This window comes from Hemitrygon akajei, chromosome 7 (genome assembly GCF_048418815.1).
Source record: "Hemitrygon akajei chromosome 7, sHemAka1.3, whole genome shotgun sequence".
NCBI lineage: Eukaryota > Metazoa > Chordata > Chondrichthyes > Myliobatiformes > Dasyatidae > Hemitrygon > Hemitrygon akajei.
The window spans coordinates 99175684-99200373 of record NC_133130.1 but is presented as its reverse complement, the minus strand read 5'-3'; the positions used below and the strand labels follow the sequence as shown (position 1 = coordinate 99200373).

The following is a 24690-nucleotide window of genomic DNA, read 5'->3' as shown; positions in this document are numbered from 1 at the left end:
GAGGATAATAATGCCTACTACCAGAAAAAAAAAGGGAGCTGAAAGCAAGGGACCGAAAAGAAAAAAAAAGAAAAAAAAAAAACCCTAGTCAAGAGGAAGGTTATGAAAGTACTCGATAAAAGGTCCCCAGACCTTATGGATCTTTAGATCCAAATTAAGAACCGATTGAATAGCTAAGGCAGATTTAGTAGGTGATCTGGTAACAGAGGATGATCGGTCCAGTTTAAGATCCAACCAACAGTTGAGATCACCACCCAATATAAGAGAGTATGAGTTTAAGTCTGGTAGTGAAGAAAAAAAAACGTTCAAAAAAGTTAACATCATCAAAGTTGGGGGCATACAGGTTTGCTAGTGCAACTTTAGTGTTATATAGTTTACCAGAAACAATAATAAAACGGCCATTTGTATCAGATATTTTATTATGGAGTTCAAAAGGAATATTTGAATTAATAAGAATGGAGACTCCCCTAGCTTTAGCGGCAAAGGATGAATGAAAATGCTGACCCGCCCACTTTGACAGAAGCCGGGAGTTATCAAAACAACGAATATGAGTTTCTTGAAGGAAAGCAATGTCAGCTTTGAGTTGTTTGATATGTGAGAATACCTTCTTCCTTTTAACAGGGTGGTTCAGTCCCTTTACATTCCAGCTCACAAATTTAAGTGCACTAGCCATTATCAATTACTAATGCATAAAAGGCAGCAGGCATATAAAAAATCAAGCGGTACAATAGCAGTCTGGGAGCAGAGATGTAAACATAGATTCGTAAGGTCAAAATATAAAAACATGTCCTAAGCAATAAAGAGATGTTGGAACTGGAAAATCCACCCCACCCGCACAACCCAAAACTAGACGGCTACCAAAACAAGTAGCTAGCTCTACCAAAAAAATTAACCTAAATACAACTTCCAGATCTGTGTCATTAGCAACATTTCCGTATAAATATTATAGCAAATAATAACTAGTTCATGCACTAAAAAACATAACTACAGATTAGAACACCTTCTGCAGAGATATACAACTTAATACAGAGAAAATCGGAAGAAAACCAAAACTAACCTACCCGCGAAACATTATAGAAGAATAAAGTAAGAGAATGGGAAAAAAAATGGTAAGAAGGAAAAAGAAAAAAAAGAGGAAGGGGAAAGTTATAAATTCAAGATGAGTGTTTATCAACCATTTACAGAGAAGGGAGAAGAAAATTCAGAGATTAGCAAAAAGGGGTGAAGAAAAGAAAAAGGTAAAATAAATATTTAAAACAAAGGAAAAATAAATCAGCAGTTGAACTGTGAACCGACAAACAGGGAGGCCTTCACTAAAGACTTTGAACCTCCAAAACAAGTTAGAATTAGTTGCAGAACTCTGTAGGTAAAGTTATACAAGAATAAAAATAGATTACACACACACCAAATCCTGAGAGAGATTGTCAACGGCCCTTAAAGTTTCAATGAATAATGTCCGAGTGATTCAAGTGAATTCAGAGTCCAGAGAAAGTAATTTTACTATGAGGAGTACTTATCCACCATTTTATGAGGTCCGATCAGATTCCGAAGATGGCTGGATAGCCGGAAGACTTGCCACAAACGCTTCAGCTTCCTTCACTGATTTGAACCACTTATATTTCCCGGTATTAAGCTTGATTCGTAGATCAGCAGGGTTACGAAGGGAAGGTTTGAAACCACGATCAAAAAGCACTTTCATTGCGCCTTTAAACTCAGCGCGCATCTTTAAGGTCTGGGGTGCAAAATCTTCCACAAAGCGAATGGTTGTATCCTTGAAGGGAAGCGACCCCCTGCGACGCGCCTCTATGATCAGACTGTGTTTTACCTGGTATTGATGGAAACACAAGATTACTGGTTGCGGGCGGGAGCCCAGAATTCCGGGAGAGACATAGACTCTGTGTGCCCGTTCGAGCTTGGGCAGCTTCGGAAGCAAATCTTTCCCGAATAACTCACAGAGAAACTCGGCGAAAAATTTCACGGTTGATCCCTTTTCAGTCGCCTCTGGTAATCCCAGAATTCTGATGTTACAGCGTCTGCTACGATTTCGAGATCCACCATTTTGGAAAGAAGTTTGTTAGATTTTTCCTCTAAGCTGGAACAGAGAGTCTCCAAGTATCGAACACGACTTTCTAAATCTTCAGAAGTCGAATCGATGCGAGATAAGTGTTCAGCATGTTTGTCCACTTTATCGTTGATCCGATCCAGTTTGTCTTCTAACTGTTTGACAGCGGTTTTAAATTCCTTTAAGATTTCGTCTCGCAGCTTTCCAAGCGCAACCAGCGTCTCGTCCGACGGGGTCATGGCTTCTTTTCCCCCGGGTTTAGAACTCTTACGGAAGTCCCCAGCGGTTTAAAATTCCTTTATGATTTCGTCTCGCAGCTTTCCAAGCGCCACCATCGTCTCGTCCGACGGGGTCATAGCATCTTTTCTCCCGGATTTAGAACTCTTGCTAGACATTGTAAGTTAGATATATTCACAGGCAAGTAAGAGATACCGAAATAATTCCTAACTAAGGTTTAAAAAATGGAGACATTTAGTGCAAAGGTAGCGACAGTAACGGAACAAAAGTTCGGAGCAGCTAAACAATCGCCATCTTACCGGAAGTCCCATGAGGAATTTCTTTAGCCAGTGGGTGGTGAATCTGTGAAATTCACTGTTATAGATGGCTGTGGAGGTCAAGTAATCAGGTATATTTAATGCAGAGGTTGATAGGTTCTTGATTAGTAAGGGTGTCAAAGGTTAGGGGAGAAGGCAGGAGAATGGGGTTGAGAAAGAATGTGATGGGTCAAATGAGCTAATTCTGCTCATATGTCTTATACACTTCTTGTATGTACCTTAACTTCTGCCATACCACTCCACAGTACTTGACAACAGATCATCCATGTAATGAGCAAAGAAACAGTTCCCCTCTCTCTCACTCTTTTCATTCCACATCCCCCACTAGTCATGCCCAGTATAAAAGGCTAAAGTGCATAAGGGCTGTCAGATGTACCTGTGTCACAGTAAATGGAACTGCTATACAGAAGAGTGTCACAACAAATGGAATTGGACATACACTCCGAAACTAGACCATTGGATTTACACCTGATTAAAATGCAAGATCAGCATTTCTCACATGTAATCTAAAGGTGGAGCTTACAAAGCAAAACCCGGTAACTGGTTTCTAATGTTTGCAATGCAGGGAGGCAGGGAGCTAGCAATAAGCAGAGTTTTCGTTTTTAATTGCAATTTCTTTAAACTGTTTATTTATGTACATGCTTATCACATTAATGAAAATTACAATTAAAGCTGACATTGTCAAGTCATTTCAGATGCACTCTTGGAGCTTATGAAATGACCTACCATATCTAAGGATCTATTAAGATGGAATATTTTGGATTTGCCATTATTTTAAAACTATTAAAATAGAACTCAAAGAAAACATAATTACCCCAACTTAATCTGTAATTCCCAGAACTCCAGGGCAATCCCGCAGGATAGGAACTCTGCCCAAAGCATTGATTTTAAGATTGATTTACCTTGCTGCTTCGGTTTTGGAAGTTCCCTGTCAAGTTCATTCCTTAGCCTAAAAAGAAACATGATTACCAAATATGTTAAAAGCCAGCATCTGTTCTATGCAATAAGCCACATGAGACATGGGCCCATTTTCTACAAGTTACAATTACTTCCCAACCATCTCTCCATTCAGGGACCCAAGACCATCCATTGACCTGATCGAACACAGTTACCTGCATAGGTCAGTGTCAAGTGGTGACTAGGTGTTGACCAACAGCTGGTGTTTAAATTGAAGTTATGTCATTTGATATTTAAAACATTCCAATGCATTTCAACTATTGTTAAAGTGTGAAAGGTAAAACTTCCATGAAGAGAGAAGAGTGCATAATTGTGAGACTGGCATCTTTTGTTCTGAGGAAGACCTTTACATCTGCTTTTAATCGGACCTGATGGTGAGGGGGACACTGGATATCGGTCGGGCCATTTACTGAAGAGTACAGCCTCGTTCTTCATTCCAACTCAAAATGGTTGCAAATGCTGATAAATCTGGGAACTGACCTCGGATCTGAGCAGAAGATTGTGACATCACCCATGTACAAGGAGGATTTCATTTGGGTTTCTCCACTGTCCGGCTGCATCACCCCTCTTATGGTCTCATCCTTCCTGATGGCTTTGACAAAGGTTTCTACACAGCACACAGACAGGGGAGTATAGACACCTTGGCCGGACTCCAGACTTGTTGGGGAAGCTATTTGTTTCCCACTCTTTGATTTGGATCGGAAGATGATCTTGGAGGATTTGGCAGCAAAGTGCTGGGTTTTCCAGTTCTTCACCTCTCATAACTCCTCCCTCACATTCAACCCCTTTGAGTGCAGAAAGAGAAGTTGCTGAAACTCTGTCTGGAGTTTACAGAGTTCCCTCTTGCTTTGTGAACCCATTTGCAGATGAAGAACCTTTTGATGTTCTCCTTGGTCGCTTCACACCAGTGAACAGGGGAATCAAAGAAGGATTTCAAGGTTCTTCAACCTGTGTACTCCCTTTCTAGTTCCTTAATATTCTCTGGGGTCAGTAGCTTAACATTCAGCCTTCACATCCCCCTGCCTGCTTTCTGGTCCTCCCATAGGTGACAAGAAGCTCACAGAAGGCAGTAGTCAATCTGACCATGATGAGCTCTGACAGGAAAAGGAAGTCAACCCAGGAACAGGCTGAGCCGTCAGATCATGGCCAAGTGGGTTGTGGCTGTGCTCCACCTGCAGGGGTGCTGAAGACAGCATGCAACTTGGCTATTTTCACCATTTCCATCAGGAATCTGGAGGTACAGTGGAAATCCCTGGGCAGAAGGGACGTCACCAGCAGTGGTGGGAACTGCTCAAAAACAGCTCGCTGTTCATTCTGCACAGGTGAGGCACACACATGGTTAAGCTGGATTTCAGTATTTTACATTTGCCACCGGCCCCTCCCCACTGCAAACCACCTCTTTGACTTGGGTGATTGAGAAGTTGCCTCCCTCTAGAATCCTCAAGCTGGAAGCCCACAACCACACAAACCATGGGGTTGAGGCTCTCAAGATGGCGCTCATGGAGTGAGACTGCATTAGGCTTCGCTCCAATCCTTTTTTTTTTTACCTGCAATCATCCCCTAACTGACCTATTTATACCTACACTAAAGGGGTTGATATTTATGAAATACCTCCCGACTTTTTGAATTATTTTTCAACTCATCAAAATGGCTGGGAAATCACGAGAAGCTAAAGAAGCGAAACTGACTAAAGAACCGTTAACTTTGGATGCAATCGGGAAACTTATGGATGAGAGACTTGAGAGACTGGAGAATAAACTCGCCCCAAACTTTTCTTCGCTTGATGAAACTTTAAAGACGGTCGACGTAAGTCTTCAATCACTTACATCGGATATTCAACAACAACAAGAAGCAAGAATTTCAGCTCTCGAAGATGCCGCTCGCCAGAGAGAACGTAAAATTGAAACTTTGGAACAAAAGCTTCTCAACTGTTGAAACATTATAAATCCAAAATTATTGATCTTGAAAATCGATCTCGAAGACAGAACCTGCGGATAATCGGGCTCCCGGAAAATGTTGAGAAGGGTGATCTGGTTGTATTTTTCTCTAAATTCTTAATGGATGTTTTCGGCTCAGATGTTCTGGATACCCCTTCAATAACCGACCGTGCACACCGCATTTCTCGCTTAAAACCAGCTCCAGGTGGGAGACCACAGCCAATAATTCTCCGGCTTCACTATGCTCATATTAAAGATGGCCTGATTCGAGCTGCCCGACAGAAGGATATGATCTACTTTCAAGATTTCAAGTTTTGTATTCTGGAAGGCTACAGTCTTGAAGTTCTGAGGGAAAGAATGGCTTTTAAACTGGTTATGTCGGAATTCTATCGGAAAGGCTACAAACAAGTGCTGTTATTTCCAGCACAACTGAGAGTCGTTCTTCCCGATGACTCTCGTCGGCTCTTTAAATCTCCAGTGATGCCCAAAGATTTCCTGAAGAACAGCACCTTTCTACTACGAGTTGATTAATGTATTGTATTTTTATTATCCATTTTTAATGGCTCTTTATTGTTTTGGCATTTTCCTCTAAGCTAATAATTAGCTTACAGATTCAGACCTTTCATAATTTGAAGATCCTTATGTGATGACTGATAGTGTATTTTTTACATGTTCAAGTAAGGTCTGTTTTTGGTTTACTTCGAGTTTTTTTACTGTTATTCTTCTAGTTTTGAAAACTACTAATTAAATGTTTTTAAATTTTGTATACATTTTTGCTTTATACCTTTTATGCTGACGTATTCATTTTTTAAAAAACTTTTCCTTTCCAAGATGTCATTTCTTCTTCCCATAAGACCTCAGTTCTTGGACACGTTCACATCCATTCAGGTGTGTCTGAACAAGACTGATGGTTTTCTTTTGAAATATTAATATAACGCTATCCTGTTTTAGGTTATTGATTACCTGACTGGCAGACCACAATACGTGTGCTTGCAACACTGTGTGTCAGACAGAGTGGTCAGCAGCACTGGGGCTCCACAGGGGACTGTCCTGTCTCCCTTTCTCTTCACCATCTACACCTCGGACTTCAACTACAACACACAGTCTTGCCATCTTCAGAAGTTTTCTGATGACTCTGCCATAGTTGGATGCATCAGCAAGGGAGATGAGGCGGAGTACAGGGCTACGGTGGGAAACTTTGTCACATGGTGTGAGCAGAATCATCTGCAGCTTAATGTGAAAAAGACTAAGGAGCTGGTGGTGGACCTGAGGAGGGCTAAGGCACCGGTGACCCCTGTTTCCATCCAAGGGGTCAGTGTGGACATGGTGGAGGATTACAAATACCTGGGGATACAAATGGATAATAAACTGGACTGGTCAAAGAACACTGAGGCTGTCTACAAGAAGGGTCAGAGCCGTCTCTACTTCCTGAGGAGACTGAGGTCCTTTAACATCTGCTGGACGATGCTGAGGATGTTCTATGAGTCTGTGGTGGCCAGTGCTAACATGGTTGCTGTTGTGTGCTGGGGCAGCAGGCTGAGGGTAGCAGACACCAACAGAATCAACAAACTCATTTTCGTAAGGCCAGTGATGTTGTGGGGGTGGAACTGGACTCTCTGACGGTGGTGTCTGAAAAGAGAATGCTGTCCAAGTTGCATGCCATCTTGGACAATGACTCCCATCCACTCCATAATGTACTGGTTAGACACAGGAGTACATTCAGCCAGAGACTCATTCCACTGAGATGCAACACTCGAGCGTCATAAGAAGTCATTCCTACCTGTGGCCATCAAACTTTACAACTCCTCCCTCGGAGTGTCAGACACCCTGAGCCAACAGGCTGGTCCTGGACTTATTTCCACGTGGCATGATTAACATTATTATTTAATTATTTATGGTTTTATATTGCTATATTTCCTCACTATTCTTGGTTGGAGCAGCTGTAACGAAACCCAATTTCCCTCGGGATCAATAAAGAATGTCTGTCTGTCTGTTAACAGTTTAGTATTTTTCTTCTCTTTTTTCTTAATCTTGTCATTCTTTCAATAATATTAATTTTATTGTTTAATCCCTGTTATACTAACCCTTTACCTTTTTTTTCTGAATATGGGTGGTTTGTGTTTTTTTTTCACTTTTTTTTCCTGAGTCACTGTCTTGAGAGATGGGGGTAAAATTAGTGTTAGTTTGCCTGCTCGCCTCTCTCTGGCTTTACGTGGGGGCGGGGGGGGATTCTCTTTTGCTTTTCGCTTAGTTTTTCTTTCATGGAAACTACCAAAATGGCTGAAGTGTTGTAACTTCCGGTTCCTCTTTGAACCTGCTCTCCTCCTCTGGATTCATGAGTTTATCTTCTGCTTAACCTTGTACGTCTGCTACAATAAATATTAGCAATATAGATAAGATTATTAACTTTGTTTCTTGGATTACAAATGGTTTAAATCATCCGATTAAACGGAAAAAAATATTTAAGGTATTCCACAGAATGAATGCTAATATTATCTTTGCACAAGAGACTTATGTGAGGAAGGAGGATAGTCAACGTTTTTGTAGGTTTTGGAAGGGTCAACAGTATCATTCGAATTCTCAAACTGAAGTAAGAGGCGTTTCTATTTTTATAGACTCCTCAACCTCTTTTATACATTATGAAACAATTTCAGAACCACAAGGTAGATTTTTGCTCCTTACTGGTTTACTTTTTAACCAAAAAGTTGTTTTAGTTAATGTTTATGCTCCGAATATTGACTGTCCTGAATTCTTAAAGTGTTTATTGACATCCTTCCCTAATTTAAATGAGTATATGTTGATAATGGGTTGGGATTTTAACTGTTGCTCAAATCCCTCGATGGACAGATCTAAGTCCACTCAGGTTCTTCCAAATAAATTGGCCTCTCTCATTAACTCCTTTATGGTTGATTCTGGAATCTCTGAAATTTGGTGATTTCTACACCCCAAGGATAAAGAATTTTCATATTTCTCTCATGTTTATCATAATTACTCAACAATTGACTATTTCTTTATTGATCATCGTTTACTTACAGACGTTACTGACTGTCACTATGACTCTATTACTATCTCTGATCATGCACCTTAGAAGCTATCTGTTAAGACAACAGATTCATCCTCAAGTGTTAAACCATGGCGGTTCAACTCTACTTCAGGACCCAGACTTTCTCAACTTTATTAAACAACAAATTGATCTGTTTTTTTCAACAAACTTTACAGAAGAGATTTCTAGTGGATTATTATGGGACACTTTTAAAGCATTTATCCGTGGACAAATTATTTCATACTCTGCTGGAGTCAGAAAACGAATTAACACTGAAATACTTATGTTGGTTGATAAAATTAAAGAAATTGATAAGGCTTACTCTGTTACCCCTAGTCAAGAGCTTTATAAAAAGAGTTGAACTTCAAATGGAGCACAGTTTGCTATTATCCTCTTCGATTGAATATCAGTTAATTAAATCTAGGACTCAGTTTTATATACATGGGGACAAATCTGGTAAATTATTGGCTAACCAATTGAAAACTGCTTCAGTTAAATGGCAGATTATTAAGATTCATAGACGAGATGGCACTTTGACGATTGATCATAAAGAGATAAATAAAGCTTTTCAAGATTTTTATAATTCTCTATATCAATCAGAATTTTCTGATGATTCTTTTATAATGGATGAATTTTTCAGGAAATTGAATATCCCAAAATTAACAGCTGAGGATTGTGTATCATTAGATGTGCCTATTACAGAAACCAAAATAAAAGAGGCTATTTTTTCAATGAATTCAGGTAAAGACCCCGGTCCGGATGGTTATACTGCGGAATTCTTTAAATCTTTTTCCTCTGAACTCTCTCCTTGGTTATGTAAAATTTTTAAGGATGCATTAACTGTAGATAAATTACCACAATCTTTTTATGATGCCACTATTTCTTTAATTCTTAAAAAAGATAAAGACCTTATTGAATGTGCATCATATCGGCCTATATCTTTGCTGAATATGGATTCTAAGATTTTTACCAAAATTTTGGCCACTAGACTGGAAAATATGTTACTTGAAATTATTTCTGAGGATCAGACCAGATTTATTAAAAATCATTATTCATCTTTTAACATTAGAAAATTAATTAATATAGTTTACACTCCTTCATCTAAAATCCTAGAATGTGTCATTTCCTTAGATGCTGAAAAAGCATTTGATAGAGTTGAATGGCCATATTTATTTAATACATTGCAGAATTTTAATTTTAGCCCAACATTTATATCTTGGATTAAACTAATATATTATAAGTCTTTAGCTTTGGTTCTTACCAACAATCAAAGATCTCCCTTTTTTCAGCTGTTTCATGGTATGAGGCAAGGCTGTCCTTCGAGTCCTTTACTATTTGATATTGCTTTGGAACTCTTAGCCATTGCTATTCATGCTATTTTTGGTATTGCCCGCGAAAAGGGGACATATAAGCTATCACTATATGCTGATGATTTGTTATTATACATCTCTGATCCTGAGAGATCTATTCCTGTTATCTTATCCTTGCTTGCTCATTTAGTAGCTTTTCTGGCTATAAACTGAACTTTAATAAGAGTGAATTATTCCCATTAAATATGCAAGTTCCAATTTATAAACATTTACCATTTAAAGTTGTTACAGATAATTTTACTTATTTAGGTATTAAAATCACCAAGAAACATAAGGATTTATTTAAAGTTAACTTTTTACCTTTAATTGACCAAATCAAGCAACTTGTTACTAGATGGTCCCCACTATCTTTGTCATTGGTTGGTCGAATCAATGCTATTAAGATTCTTCCTAAATTTTTATATTTATTTCAAGCACTACCAATCTTTATTCTGATTTTTTTTTTGATATTATTGATTCCAAAATATCCTGGTATGTATGGCAGAATAAAAATTCAAGATTAAGTAAAAAATATTTACAGAAGCCTAAGAAGGAAGGTGGTTTGGCTTTGCCAAACCTAAGATTTTACTATTGGGCAGTTAATATTCGATATTTAATATTTTGGACACAGGAATCAATGACATTACAAAGCCCACAATGGGTAAATTTGGAGTGTAAGTCTGTACAAGACTTTTCATTGCTCTCTATTTTAGGATCCTTGCTTTCCTTTGTTTTATCTAAATTGAATAAACAAATAACTAACCCTATAGTTAAATATACATTACGAATTTGGTTTCAATTTTGTAAATTCTTTGGCTTGAATAAGTCCATCTTATAAAGCCCTATTATATCTAACTTTCTTTTTCAGCCCTCTTTTATGGACCAAGCCTTTGTGCTATGGAAAACGAGAGGTATAACATGTTTTCATGATTTACTCTTAGATAATAGCTTTATGTCCTTTGAACAGTTGTCCAATAAATATAATTTGCCTAAAACCCATTTTTTTAGATAATTACAAATCAGAAATTTTTTGAATAATATGTTACAGTCCTTTCTGAATTTATGCCCAATTAATATTATGTTAAAAATTCTAGCTTTGAACCTTTGTCAGAAGGGTTTAGTAGCCGTCATTTACAATTTGATCATGAAAATACAACCAGGGATGTCAGATAAAATTAAGAAGGAATGGGAAAAAGAACTTAATTGTCTTTTACCTACAGAGCAGTGGGAAAAAATTTTTATACTTAGTTAACTCCTCTTCTATTTGTGCCAAACATGCCCTAATACAATTCAAGGTGGTACATAGGGCTCATATGTCCAAGGACAAACTTGCTCGATTTTATTCCCATGTTAATCCAATCTGGGACAGATGTCACTCTGAAGTAGCCTCATTAACTCACATGTTTTGGTCTTGCCCTTGCTTGCAAAAATACTGGAAAGATATTTTTGGCATTATTTCAATAGTTTTGAATACCAAATTGCAACCTCATCCTATCACTGCAATTTTCGGCCTACCAATGGTGGACTACCTCCTCCCATAGATGCTGTCTGGCCTGCTGAGTTCTGCCAGCATTTTGTGTTTTTATTTATTTCCAGCATCTACAGATTCACTCGTGTTGCAATGGTGGATAATAGTCGTTCATCCTCCTCAGCCTGGCAGATGATTGCATTTGTCACATTAATGGCTAGAAGATCTATCCTATTGAACTGGAAAGAAATTAATCCGCCAACTACATTTCAATTGTTTTATTTCTTGTTTGAGTTTAGAAAAAATTAGAAGTGTCATTTTTGACCCCTCAGTCAAATTTGAAGAAACCTGGAGACCATTTATCCATTTTCATATGAGTTAAACTGACTTTTCCCAAACCTTTTTCTCATCATCTTTAATTATTTGGATAGAGGTATGGAGTTATCGATACTACTGTGTATACTTGATATGATATAATAGCCCATGTCGGTTAGGTTAGTTTTTTTGGGGTTTTTTTTATTTTTCCATTTTTTGCAACCTACTATGAGTTTGGGAAACTATTATATGTGAATTATTAATAGTTTGTATTTGTATTCTAGCCTATTAATTATGTACTCTCAAGCTCTTTGTAATTGATGTCTTCTCTTCTTATGTTTGTTTAAAAATTAATAAAAAGATTTAAAAAGAAAGAAAGAAAACCATGGGGTCACTATCGTGACCAGCTCCAGTCGTGGCAGAGCTGTGGTAGCCAGGACTCCTGTAAGGCAGTCAAATTGGCATTGATCTTGGCCAGCCCCCGTAAGCCATTACTCAACATCCTCTTTACACTGCACACAGTTAATAATGCCAGATTTAAGTCCGGGATTAGTTCTTGGGGCAAAGCTCTTATCCAGGTTACTCAGAATAAGCCGTCATGCCTGTGGCTTTGGTGAACTGTTGCACTTATTGTGAAGTCAGGTACTGAGGATAATCCTCCTACAGTGTGTTGCAGTGCCGGTGGTGTGATGGAGGGGGTGGGGCAGAAGTTGGTCACTAGTTCAGGCACCGAGGATAATCCATCCACCGTGTGTCGCAGTGCCGGTGGTGTGACTGGGGGGTGGTCTCGTCACTGGTTGTCCTCTAATATCCTGCACCTGACCAGCACCTACCAATTCTCTGAGCTGGGAGTGCCTGACGCAGGCCTACTCCCAGATTTTCAGAGCTGAGGTAGTGGTGTCTGTGCTGCTCCCGGTCTCTCACAACTGGAGAGTGGTCAGCAGAACTCTTTTCCCATTCGTATTTTCCCTTTCTGACTTTTCCTCCCGTCATGCACTTCTTCTGCCTGGGCTGCTGGTTAACCTCACTTGCTTCATCCTCCGACAAGGATAGGCTGCTGGAGCCTGTTCGCTGCCCTGCCTTTTTCTTTCCATTTCTTTTATTTTCTTCAGTCAGCTGTCTCTTGGGTGTGTCTTCTGAGACTTCTTCCTCTTCATCAGCTACCATTCTTCTTCTTGTCCCTCTGTCTTCTCTTCCTCTATGGACTCCGCCTGATCTTGTGGAGGGGCCTGGGCAGAGGATTGGGAGCTTGAGGTGGTCGGCCTTCCCTCAGAGTCTCTAAACTAATGCCGGGCATGGCCTTTGCACTGGCAGTAGGTGTATCGGCATTTGCCTGAGCCTTATCAGTGCCAGCTCCCCCACTTGTTGCCTGTGCATAGGAGCCAACATGTTTTGGGCAGGACTTGTAGAGGTTGCAGCACTTGCTCCCCTTGCAGTCCTTTCTGTGGTGGCCTTTCTGTTTGCAGTTCTGGCAGATAACTGCATTGCATTGAGCCGTGACATGACCATACTTCTTGCAGTTATAGTGTGGCCCAGGTTGACAGCAATGATGAAGCCATTGGAATCCACACTCGGCTTGATCTTGACCTGGTGCTTGCTTGTCCAGGTCACAAATATCTGTATGTCATTTACATCCACAGAGTTTCCTGTGCCCTCGACATAACAGGCAAGAAAGGTGAGGACATCCACAATGGGCACATGTAGGTTGGACATGTGCATTGTTATTACATGCCCCTTCTAGGTAGGGATGGTGGGAAGAGGCTGGACCTTCAGCAGCGACTGTAGTTCTCTCTAAAATCCTGCATGAACTTCTGCCATCCCTATGCATACTTGAAGGTTATGTCAAAAAAGCCATAAGACCATAAGATATAGGAGCAGAATTAGGCCATTTGATCCATCGAGTCTGCTCTGCCATCCAATCATGGCTGATCCCTTTTTCCCCTCCTCAGCCCCATTCCCCAGACTTCTTCCCCCTAATCTTTGTTGCCGTGGCCAATCAAGAATCTCCACTTAATCTCCACATTAATCTCCACTTTAAATACACCCAACAACCTGGCCTCCACATCTGCCTGTGGTAACAAATTCCACAAATTCACCATCATCTGGCTAAGAAAATTTCTCCGCATCTCTCTTTTAAATGGAGCACCCTCTAACCCAAGGCTGTGTCCTCTTGTCTTAGACTCCCTCACCATGGGAAACATCCTTTCCACATCCACTCTGTCTAGGCCTTTTAACATTCGAAAAGTTTTAATAAGATCCCTCAGAGAGTACAGGCCCAGAGCTATCAAACATTCCTCATAAGCCTTTTGTTCCTGGAATCATCCCTCTGAACCTCCTCTGAACCCTCTCCAATGCCAGCACATCTTTTGTCAGATAACGAGCCCAAAACTGTTGACAATACTCAGGGTGAGGCCTCTCTAGTGTCTTAAAAAGGGTCAGCATCACACCCCTGCTCTTATATTCTAGACCTCTTGAAATGAGTGCTAATATTGCATTTGCCTTCTGCACCACCAACTCACCCTGCAAGTTAACCTTTAGGGTGTTCTGCACAAAGACTCCCAAGTCTATTTGCATCTCAGATTTTTGAATTTTCTCCCTGTTTAGAAAATAGTCTGCACATTTATTTCTTCCACCAATGACCATGACTATGCATTTTCCAACATTGTATTTCATTTGCCACTTTCTTGCCCATTCTCTTAAACTGTCTAAGTCCTTCTGCAGCCTTACTGATTCCTCAACATTACCTGCCCCTCCACCAATCTTCGTCTTGTCTGCAAATTTGGCAACAAAGCCATCTATTCCATCATCTAAATCATTTATATACAGCATAAAAAGAAGTGTTCCCAACACCGACCCCTGCAGAACACCACCAGTCACCGGCAGCCAATCAGAAAAGGATCCTTTTATTCCCACTCGTTGCCTCTTACCAATCGGCCAATGCTCTAACCATGTTAGCAACTTTCCTGTAATGCCATGGGTACTTAACTTGGTAAGCAACCTCATGTGTGGCACCTTGTCAAAGGCCTTCTGAAAATCCAAATATACAACATCCACAGCATCCCCTTTATCTATCCTATTTGTAATCTCCTCAAAGAATTCCAACAGATTTGTCAGGCAAGATTTTCCCTGAAGGAAACCATGCTGACTTTGTCCTACCTTGTCCTGTGTCACCAAGTACCCCATAACCTCATCCTTAACAATTGACTCCAACATCTTCCCAACCACTGAGGTCAGGCTACCGGTCTATAACTTCCTTTCTACTGCCTCCCTCCTTTCTTAAAGAGTGGAGTGACATTTGCAATTTTCCAGTCCTCTGGAATGATGCCAGAGTCCAATGATTCTTGAAAGATCATTATTAATGTCTCCACAATCTCTACCATTACCTCTTTCAGAACCCTAGGGTGCAGTTCATCTGGTCCAGGTGACTTATGTACTTTTAGGACTTTCAGTCTTTTGAGCACCTTCTCCCTTGTAATAGTAACTGCACTCACTTCTCTTTCCTCACACCCTTCAACATCTGGCACACTGCTAGTGTCTTCCACGGTGAAGACTGATGCATAATACTCATTTAGTTCGTCTGCCATCTCCTTGCCCCCAATCATTATTTCTCCAGCCTCATTTTCTAGCAGTCCTATATCCACTCTCATCTCGCTTCTATTTTTTTTGTTACATACTTGGAAAATTTTACTATCCACCTTGATATTGTTTGCTAGCTTGCTTTCATATTTCATCTTTTCCCTCCCAATGATTCTTTCAGTTACTTCTGTAGGTTTTCAAAAGCTTCCTGATTCTTTATCTTCCTGTTAATATTTGCTTTGTTGCATGTCCTCTCTTTTGCTTTTACGTTAGCTGTGACTTCCCTTGTGTCAGCCACAGTTGTACTGTTTTGCCATTTGAGTATTTTTTCATTTTTGGAATACATCTATCCTGCACCTTTCTTTTGTTTTCCAGAAATGCACGCCATTGCTTCTCTGCTGTCATCCCTGCCAGCATCTCATTCCAATTTACTTTGGCTATCTCCTCCCTCACACCACTATAATATCCTTTACTCCACTGAACTACTGCTACATCAGGCTTTTCTTTATACCTATCAAATTTCAAGTTGAATTCAGTCATATTGTGATCACTACCTTCTAAGGGGTCCTTTACCTTAAGCTCCCTAATTGCCTCCAGTTTATTACATAACACCCAATCCAGTATAGCTGATCCTCTAGTAGGCTCAATGAGAAACTGCTCTAAAAAGCCATCTCATAGGTATTCAACAAATTCACTCTCCTTAGATCCATTACCAACATGATTTTCCCAATCTACCTGCATGTTAAAATTTCCCATGACTATCATAACATTACCCGTTTGATTCGCCTTTTCTATTTCCCATTGTAATCTGTAGTCCACAACCCAGCTGCTGTTGGGAGGCCTGTATATAACTACCATCAGGGTCCTTTTACCCTTGCAGTTTCTTAACCCAACCCAACAAGGATTCAATACCTTCCAATCCTATGTCACATCTTTCTACTGATTTGATGCCATTCTTTACCAGCAGAGCCACATCACCCCCTCTACCTACCTTCATATCCCTACAATACAATGTGCAACCTTGGACATTCAGCTCCCAACTACAACCATCCTTCAGTCATGACTCAGTGATGGTCACTACATCATACCTGACAATCTGAAAAAGTGCAACAAGATCATCCACCTTACTTCTTATACTCTGTGCATTGAGATTTAACATTTTGAGTACTGTATTTGCTACCCTTTTTGATTCTGCATCCCTAATGCACTGATACTTATCCTGCTGGCTGCAATTTTGTCCTAACATCTGCCTGCCCTTCCTGACAGTCTGACTGCATGCTATCTTTGCTTTTTTAACCAACTGTCCTATCCTGAATCCCGTCACTCAGATTTGCATCCCACTGCCAAATTAGTTTGAACCCTTCCCAACAGTTCTAACAAACCTGCCTGCAAGAATATTGGTACCCCTCGGGTTCAGGTGTAACCCATCCCTTTTGTACAGGTCATACTTCCCTCAGGAGAGATCCCAATTATCCAAGAACCTGAAGCCCTGCCCCCTGCACCAGCTTCTCAGCCACGCATTTATCTGCCAAATCATCCTGTTTCTACCCTCATTGGTGCATGGCATAGGTAGCGATCCAGAAATTACTACCTGGGAAGTCCTGCTTCTCAGCTTTCTGCCTAGCTCTCTTAAATTCTCTCTTCAGGACCTCTTTGCTTTTCCTTCCTCTGTCATTGGTACCAATATGTATCAAGGCATCTGGCCGCTCTCCTTCCCCCTCCAAAATGCTGACATAATCCAAGATGTCGCTGACTCTGGCACCTGAGAGGCAACATTCCATCTGGCAACATAGCCATTGAAGTCCAATTGCAGCAATTGAGCAAAACTTTGCAAAGTTTGCAAATTGAGTGGTTCTTGTTGAAGATCAATCAGATCCTTGACTGACTTGTTTCGGATCCCTGGTCCTCCAGTTGATGTGCTGGTAGATGTAGCCTTCCAAGCTGGGCAGCAGGGGTTAGATTGGTTGCTCGGTCAGCATGAGGATTCGTCCCTACATCAGAAAGCTAACCTCTTCTCAGCCTCTTGATCACAGCGAGTCCACCACGATACTACACTTGATCTTAGCCAAAAGGCCAAAAAGCAATCCATATGATAAATAACTATAAACATAGGTTAGAACAAGATCAAATACAGATCCTACAATTTCCAGTATCAAATTATCTCAAGCAAGGAAGAGTCTCATTTGGCAGAGGCTAATTAATATATTATGGGATGAAGGCAAACAAAAAAAAAAAACTCTTTATACGCTGCAACACACACCAAATGCTGCCTGAAACATCGACTGTTTACTCTTTTCCATAGATGCTACCTGGCCTGCTGAGTTACTCCAGTATTTGTGTGTGTTGCTTTGGATTTCCGGCATCTTCAGATTTTCTCATCTCTCTACACTTTATACCCTCCTGTGCAGGCATTTAGCCACTCACATGCAAATTGTCTAATGTAAGTAAGTTACTCTGTAATGCTGGTAATTTACATTACTCTTCTTCAATGGCCACATTATATAAATGAATACAAGTCTCAGAGTTCACAAAGTCTGAATGAAATGCGCCACTTTTGTACTTCTAATCCCACCCCCAACTCAACTCCCCACTGGTAAATTTAACACTCAAATTTACTACAACAATGTGTGAAACACATTCAGCCTCCAACATATGTCTCATGTTCATAGAGAGTAAGTTTATGCAGTATGAGCTAAACAGCCATAAGATAACATGATCAAACCTGCAGAATTACAGAAAGAAGAATCAAAAGAACAGCGTAATTCTCAATGGAATTCCAAGTACATACTCATCGTTTCTCTGCAGAGCAAGTTTTGCTTCTTTCTCCAGATTTAATACTCTCTGGTATGCTTCTTCTACGTGATGAGTTTTCACTGGCCTGTTCTTCAGCATTTGAAACTCAGCCTGAAAAGTCTGTTGTGTTTGGAAGAGAAAGGAAATAATCTAAAAAAACATATTTTTGAAAATCCCTACTTCTAGATATCTGTCAACAATAAGCAAAATAGTGAAACTGCCTTGTCACAGCAGGTATCTATCCTCATCCTATTTTAGTGTTATGACTAAGAATGTCACTTCTCTTAAAGTGGAAAATACATGCAAAAGTATAGTATACGAGGAAATCCGTAGATGCTGGAAATTCAAGCAACACACACAAAATGCTGGTGGAATGCAGCAGGCCGGGCAGCATCTATAGGAAGAAGCACTGTCGATGTTTCGGGCCTAGACCCTTCATCAGGAAAAGTATAGTATACAGTTCAGACATCACTAAATAATTTGAGAACTACAAGTGTGCAAAAATTATTTGGAGCTCGCTCAGAAGTAACTAAGGAAGAGCATGTGCTATAATGAGAGGTTGGACAAACTTGGTTGTTTTGTCTGGAGCGGTGTAGGCTGAGGGAGATCTGACAGAGGTTTTTCAGATTATGACAGGCAAAGACAGAGTAGACAGACAGTATCTTTTTCCCAGGGTTAAAAAGACTAACACCAGAGGGTATGCATTTAAGGTGAGGGGGGTAAGTTCCAAGGAGTTGTGAGGGGCGTTTTTTTACAGAGAGTGGTGGGCACCTGGAATGTAGTGTGCAGGGAGGTGGTAGAGGCAGATACATTAGAGACTTTTAAGGGACCTTTAGATAGGCAAATAAGCGTGAGGAAAATGGGAGCATATAGACATTGTGTGGGCAGAAGAAATTAGTCAGCAGTTTGATTACTAATTTAATTGGTTTAGCACAACATTGTGGGCCGAAGAGCCTGTGCTGTATTGTTCTATGGTCTATGGGGAAAGGTTCCATGTTCTATGTTCTACAGGGAAAGGGGAAGAGGAATGAAAAGGGAAGGGAGGGAACTTTCCTCTATAGTGGGAAGACCAAAATCAGCTTGGGCAAAAATTCTGCAGAACATTTCCTTTAGGGCTCAATACCTCAAGCTTCCTGTTGGCTACCATTTAAAATTATTTGTGCCATTATCACTCTGTCCTCTTGGTCCTGCTTACACTCTAATGAAGCTCGATGCAAGCTTAAGGGACACTTCATTGTCTGGTTAGGCACAGTACAGCCTGAACTCAATATCCAGTTCAAGAATTTCAATAATGATTCTGCTATTCCATTTACAATTCGTTTGGAACCTTTTTTTTTATCTTTACTTGCCCCATTACGACTCCCTTCTGCAGTATTTACATTTTGTTATTTCAGCGGTATTCCATTCCACCCTGTTACAGATCTTTCCATTGTTCTACCCCATCTCCTGTCTCTGCACTTTGAAACTTTTCCAAGTTTTTCAATGTCCAATCAGTAGTCATCTTCATGAAATGCTGACACTGTTTGCCTCTTCACTGATGATGGTCATGTTGCTCTATATTTACAGCACCTTCATTTTCAATTATAGTCAGTTCAATGTTTCAAGATTAAAGATTATTTATGGTCTTTCTTCAACGCACAAGTGTGAAAGAGAAGGAAATTAAAATTACCCTGGATCTGATGCAGCAGTAAAAAGATTCAATAAGTGTAAATAATACAGTAAAAATCAAAAAATCACAATAAATATTAATGTAATAAATATTAATAAAATAAGATGTACTAGTTATGTATACATATAGACTAATTGTATGTACATAAAGTGATGCTATCTAATAGGTATGTAATGGCGGTACAGGGTGATGGGGTGGATTAATGGGTGAAGGTGTTTATCAGCCTGAATGCTAGGGGGTAGTAACTGTTTTTGAGTCTAGTGGTCCAGGCACAGATGCTGGAAGTGGGACAAACATTCCATAAGCGGGGTGGGTGGGATCTTTTATTATATTGTTAGCCTTTTTCTGTATATATGTCCTTGATACCAGGTAGGTTCGTGCCAGTGATGTGTTGGGCAGTTTTGACTATCCGTTGTGAACCCTTCCTGTCTGCCACTGCAGTGTCCATGATACAGCATGTTAGGAATTTGTGCATGCTGTGTTCTGACATATTGCAATCAAATAACTGTAAGGTAATCCATTCAGTTAGTGGATGAGGGACAATTAAAGGCTGGGACATCAGAGATCTTCTCTGAATTATGCCACAGGATCATTTCTATAACCTGAAAGAACTGATGGGGCACCTGCTCAACAGCACCAAAACTGATGTAGTCCCTCAGTATCAAGTTCAATAATCAGTTATCTGATGACTCAGAAATCACAATACTTGTCTGAGGTTAAAACAAGATTTTGATCAACTGGGAAAGTAGGCAAAGGAATGGCAGATGGGCAAAGTAATTCAATTTTGGATGTTAAACCAAGGCAGATCAGTGAAAGGCAGGGCCCTGGGGAGTGTTGTAAAACAGAGAGATTTAGGGGGCACATGTCAAGTGGTGAAAAAGGTGTATGGCATGTCTGCCTTTATTGGATAGCACTGGGTACAAGTGTTAGGATGTCATGTTACAGCTGTACAAGATACTGGTGAGACCGCACCTGGAATATTTTGTCCAGTTTTATTTTATTTTATTCAGAGAAACAGCAAGAAACAGCCCTTCCTGCCCAATTACACCCATGTGACCAATTAACCTACAAATGTTGATACTTTGGAAAGTGGGAGGAAACTGAAGCACCCAGAGGAAACTCATGTGGGCACAGTGAGTGCATACAAACTCCTGACAGACAGCAGTGGGAATTGAACCCAGTCACTGGCACGATGATGCCATTACATTCACCACTACTACAGTGCCCTGTCACTATACTACAAGAAGGATATGAATAAGCTAGAGAGAGTGTGGAAAAGATCTACAAAGATGTTGCCAGGATTGGAGAGGTTGAGTTTTAAGAAGAGACTGGAACGAAGGCAGGTGAGGAATATTCTTTATAAAATCAAAAGGGGCATAAATTAGATGGAAGGTTACAGTCTTTTCCAGAGTAGAGTCATCTAAAACTAAAAATCAGAGACTTAAAGTGAGAGATGAAAGATTTAAAGGCTTTTAACACATAGTGAGTTGGGTACACGGAAAGAGCTGCCAGAGGAAGTGATAGAGGTGGGTGCAATTGCAACATTTAAAAGACATCGAGACAGGTTCAGAGGGACATGGGCCATTTGCAGGCATGACTGAGTTGGGCCAGGAGATCTGTTTCTGTACTATGTTACTCTGTAACTCTATGACTCCAATGATTCAGCATTCGGCTCACTGACTGTTTTCTGCACTCCCTACAAACTCACTGCACTCCCTTTAATAAAAGGTAAATTAAATGTGTAATGAGTGTTAATAAGGAAATTAACATCCAGAAAATCTGCTTGTAGAGCACCCCTAAAGTCCCAATCATGCAGAGTAATACTGCCGTGTGCTCACCCTTAACATGGTCCTAAAACCCGGAACTACTGTATCTAATCGGAGAAAAATTACTAAAAGGGCAAAGCTAATATGACATGAGAGAAAACTATTGTTCCTTCGTAATTTTGGGAAAAGCTATGATAAAGAGGTTTCCAGAAATAAAGTTTTCTATTATACAGTACATGAATACCCAAACTAGATGAGTATCTATTAACATCGCACAAATTCAGTACAAAGGATCCCTTTACCCTATTTTCTGATTAGTTTAAGTCCATAACCTTTCATGGTTACTTTTCTGGTACCTATACAGAAATTAGCAGATTTGCCATGAACACTCAGTGGCCACTTTATTAGGTACACTTCTATACCTGCTCATTAACACAATACAATATCGTCATTTGCCATAGTGATATCTTAATTCTTTTTACCACTTGACAGAATTTTTTTCCCACTTTGTTGAATTTGTTTGAATTGGTCTGATTAAACAGCTCAATCACCAACATTGCCCAAAATACTGCAACCTACCCTTCCAATTTTGATATCTTTATAATATTTTCCAACATCCAGGCTTTTTTAAACCTATTACCTTGTGTCGGTTCGTTGGCTGAGACTCCAGGAGTGACATGAGGTATGCATCGTATTCAACCTGAGAGTAAAAGGGTCAAGCAGAAAGTAACACAATGAAACAAAATATAATACTTTATAAAAATTAAAATGCTGTAATAATAATGATCTAAACCGACAATATGGTGTCTGAAAGCTAAATAAAAAGAGGGCTGGGAAATGGTGAGTGAGACAGCAAAGAAAGACAGAGGGAAAGGGTGTGAAAAAACTGGGAAAGGGATAAAGGATGGATTGCTTTAGAAAGTTGTGTAAATAGGATGCATTCACACTTTAAGCATTATAAACATGCTAAAATTTCTACAATACAGAAGCTACAAGTAAAGAGAATGTTTTCATCTTTTTCTCACAAAAGCAAAATTGGTTTTGAAATTCTTCTCGTTTTGCAGAATTACTTGAAGAAAAGCTACCAAGCAGGAAGTACCAAAATCTAAAAAAAGTCAATCATTATAAGTGTCACAATTGTATCCTGGGAAGTTTGATTAAGTGCACATGGTCCGATAACAATTTTCAAGTTCAGCTCAGAATCACTTATTGTGAATTCTAATGTAATAAAAAATTTAATTACCTACAAATGAAATAGCCATTTAAAAATAATCAGTAAACTTTATAGCTGGCACCAAATTCTTTGCTAACTTTTAACGAGAAAAGAATAAATTGTAGAGACACAACAAATGAAACGAGTTGACAAATAATTTGCTTCAAATGTGATGACAGAAACTCATTTTATAGACTGAAAGAAGATGCAGTCAGGAAACTCTTGATTGGGTTTATATAGTACATTTTAACAGGATAAAGATATAGAAAATCAGTTGTTCAAGATGGTGTCATCTCTTTTCAGAGATACAAGTACCCATATGGACAGAAAAGTGCTCTGTCTAGGAATTTGGAAATATGAAGGAGGACTCTGGATTCTATCTGGAATAGTGAATATTGAAATAGAAAGAAAACGTATGAGAAATGATTTGAGATGCATTTTGGGCTGATAATTTCTTTTTTAGCAGATCTGACTTCAATGAGAATAAAACAAATATTCTTAAAGAACCCTCTGCAATACATCCAACATTTAGTACTTCATTAGCAGTTATTTTTAGATTTAAAAAATATATTCCCTTGTCCAGAAATCAATTATACAGTTATTTTCACCATTGTGTGATTAATAGTTCTCTAGAGAGGAATATAGTAATGGCCATTTCCAAATAGTTTTGCTTCCTTTCAGAAATTCCATTGGGTATTTCTGTGCACAAAACCCCTTACACCCAAGGTAAGTTCTGCACTGTAGCAGGTGGGTGACTTCACCTTCTGTGCAGAACTCTACTTGGAGCATGTGAACACAAACCATATTGTCCAGGTGAAGCTTTTGCTGAGCACTCCAGGAACACTTGGCTTTCATAGTGCAGCAATTACTGCAATTCCTGTAAGACTTGTACTTAACTTTGCTAATTCACTCCAACCCTATATTATACATCCCCACCTAACTCTGACCCATCAAATTTGACTGTAATCCCAAAACCTAGACCAGGACTATACATTGCCCTTCGTCTCATCCTAACCTCTAAATCCCTCCATCCTTCTGACACTTCATTTTCCTTCTTGGACACCTACAGTCCTCCTAAATCCAAAGCCCTCTTATCATCTTGATCCCTCAAAACTTCCTGCCCTCCCAATCCTCGCAAAACCCTCATCGATCAACTCCCTTGATCAGTCATTTGCCTGCTCCCAGTCCCGGGAGAAGACCCTAATCCATCTTTACTCCCCTCCAGAACCCTGTACTATCCAGACGTTCTCCTTAAACTCATCACTTTCCTCTCCACCTTTAGTTACTCCTTAAAATCCACCTCTTTAACCAAGCTTCTTATCCAAATCTGTCAATGGCTCTTTTTTTAAATTCTTGTCAAACTTTTGCTCCTGCTTAGTGACTTGGGACATTACAATACTGTAATTAAACAGATAGGAAATTATTACTAAATTAGGAATTTCATAAACACACAGAGAAAATATTGTATGATATGTTTGCTGGAAATTACTTTGATTTCACTTAAAATTTTACGAAACATTGTTGAGTCTCGGCAAATGTCTTCAAACACATCACTGAAGACATGAAGACGTTTCAAGTTTGGTGCAGGGAGATGGCCTAACTTCATCAGCTCCTACATTTGTAATTTAAAAAAGACAATATAATGGTTAAAACAAATGATTCACAAACAGCAACGAGTATATTAGACGTAGGACTTCAAAACTCCGGTTAGGCCACACTTGGGAGTACACACTTGGAGTCCAGTTCTGGTCTCCTCACCATAGGAAGGATGTGGAAGCATTGGAAAGGGTACAGAGGAGATTTACCAGGATGCTGCCTGGTTTAAAGAGTATGCATTATGATCAGAGATTAAGGAAGCTAGGGCTTTACTCTTTGGAATGAAGGAGGATGAGAGGAGACATGATAGAGGTATACAAGATAGTAAGAGGAATAGATAGAGTGGGCAGCCAGCGCCTCTTCCCCTGGGCACCACTGCTCAGTACAAGAGG

General features: G+C 39.7%; 1 protein-coding gene across 3 annotated transcripts in view; it reads right to left on the bottom strand.

Moving 5' to 3' along the window:
- Window positions 1–24690, bottom strand: part of LOC140730737 (uncharacterized protein C6orf118-like) — a 52306-nt gene that overhangs the window by 14273 nt on the left and 13343 nt on the right. For all 3 annotated transcript variants that reach the window (XM_073051561.1, XM_073051562.1, XM_073051563.1), the window contains exons 3-6: window positions 24192–24314; window positions 22130–22189; window positions 18050–18174; window positions 3519–3565 (exon numbers count right to left, since the gene is read on the bottom strand). In XM_073051561.1, coding sequence (XP_072907662.1) covers window positions 3519–3565; window positions 18050–18174; window positions 22130–22189; window positions 24192–24314 — 355 coding nt within the window. The remainder of the gene's footprint in view (window positions 1–3518; window positions 3566–18049; window positions 18175–22129; window positions 22190–24191; window positions 24315–24690) is intronic.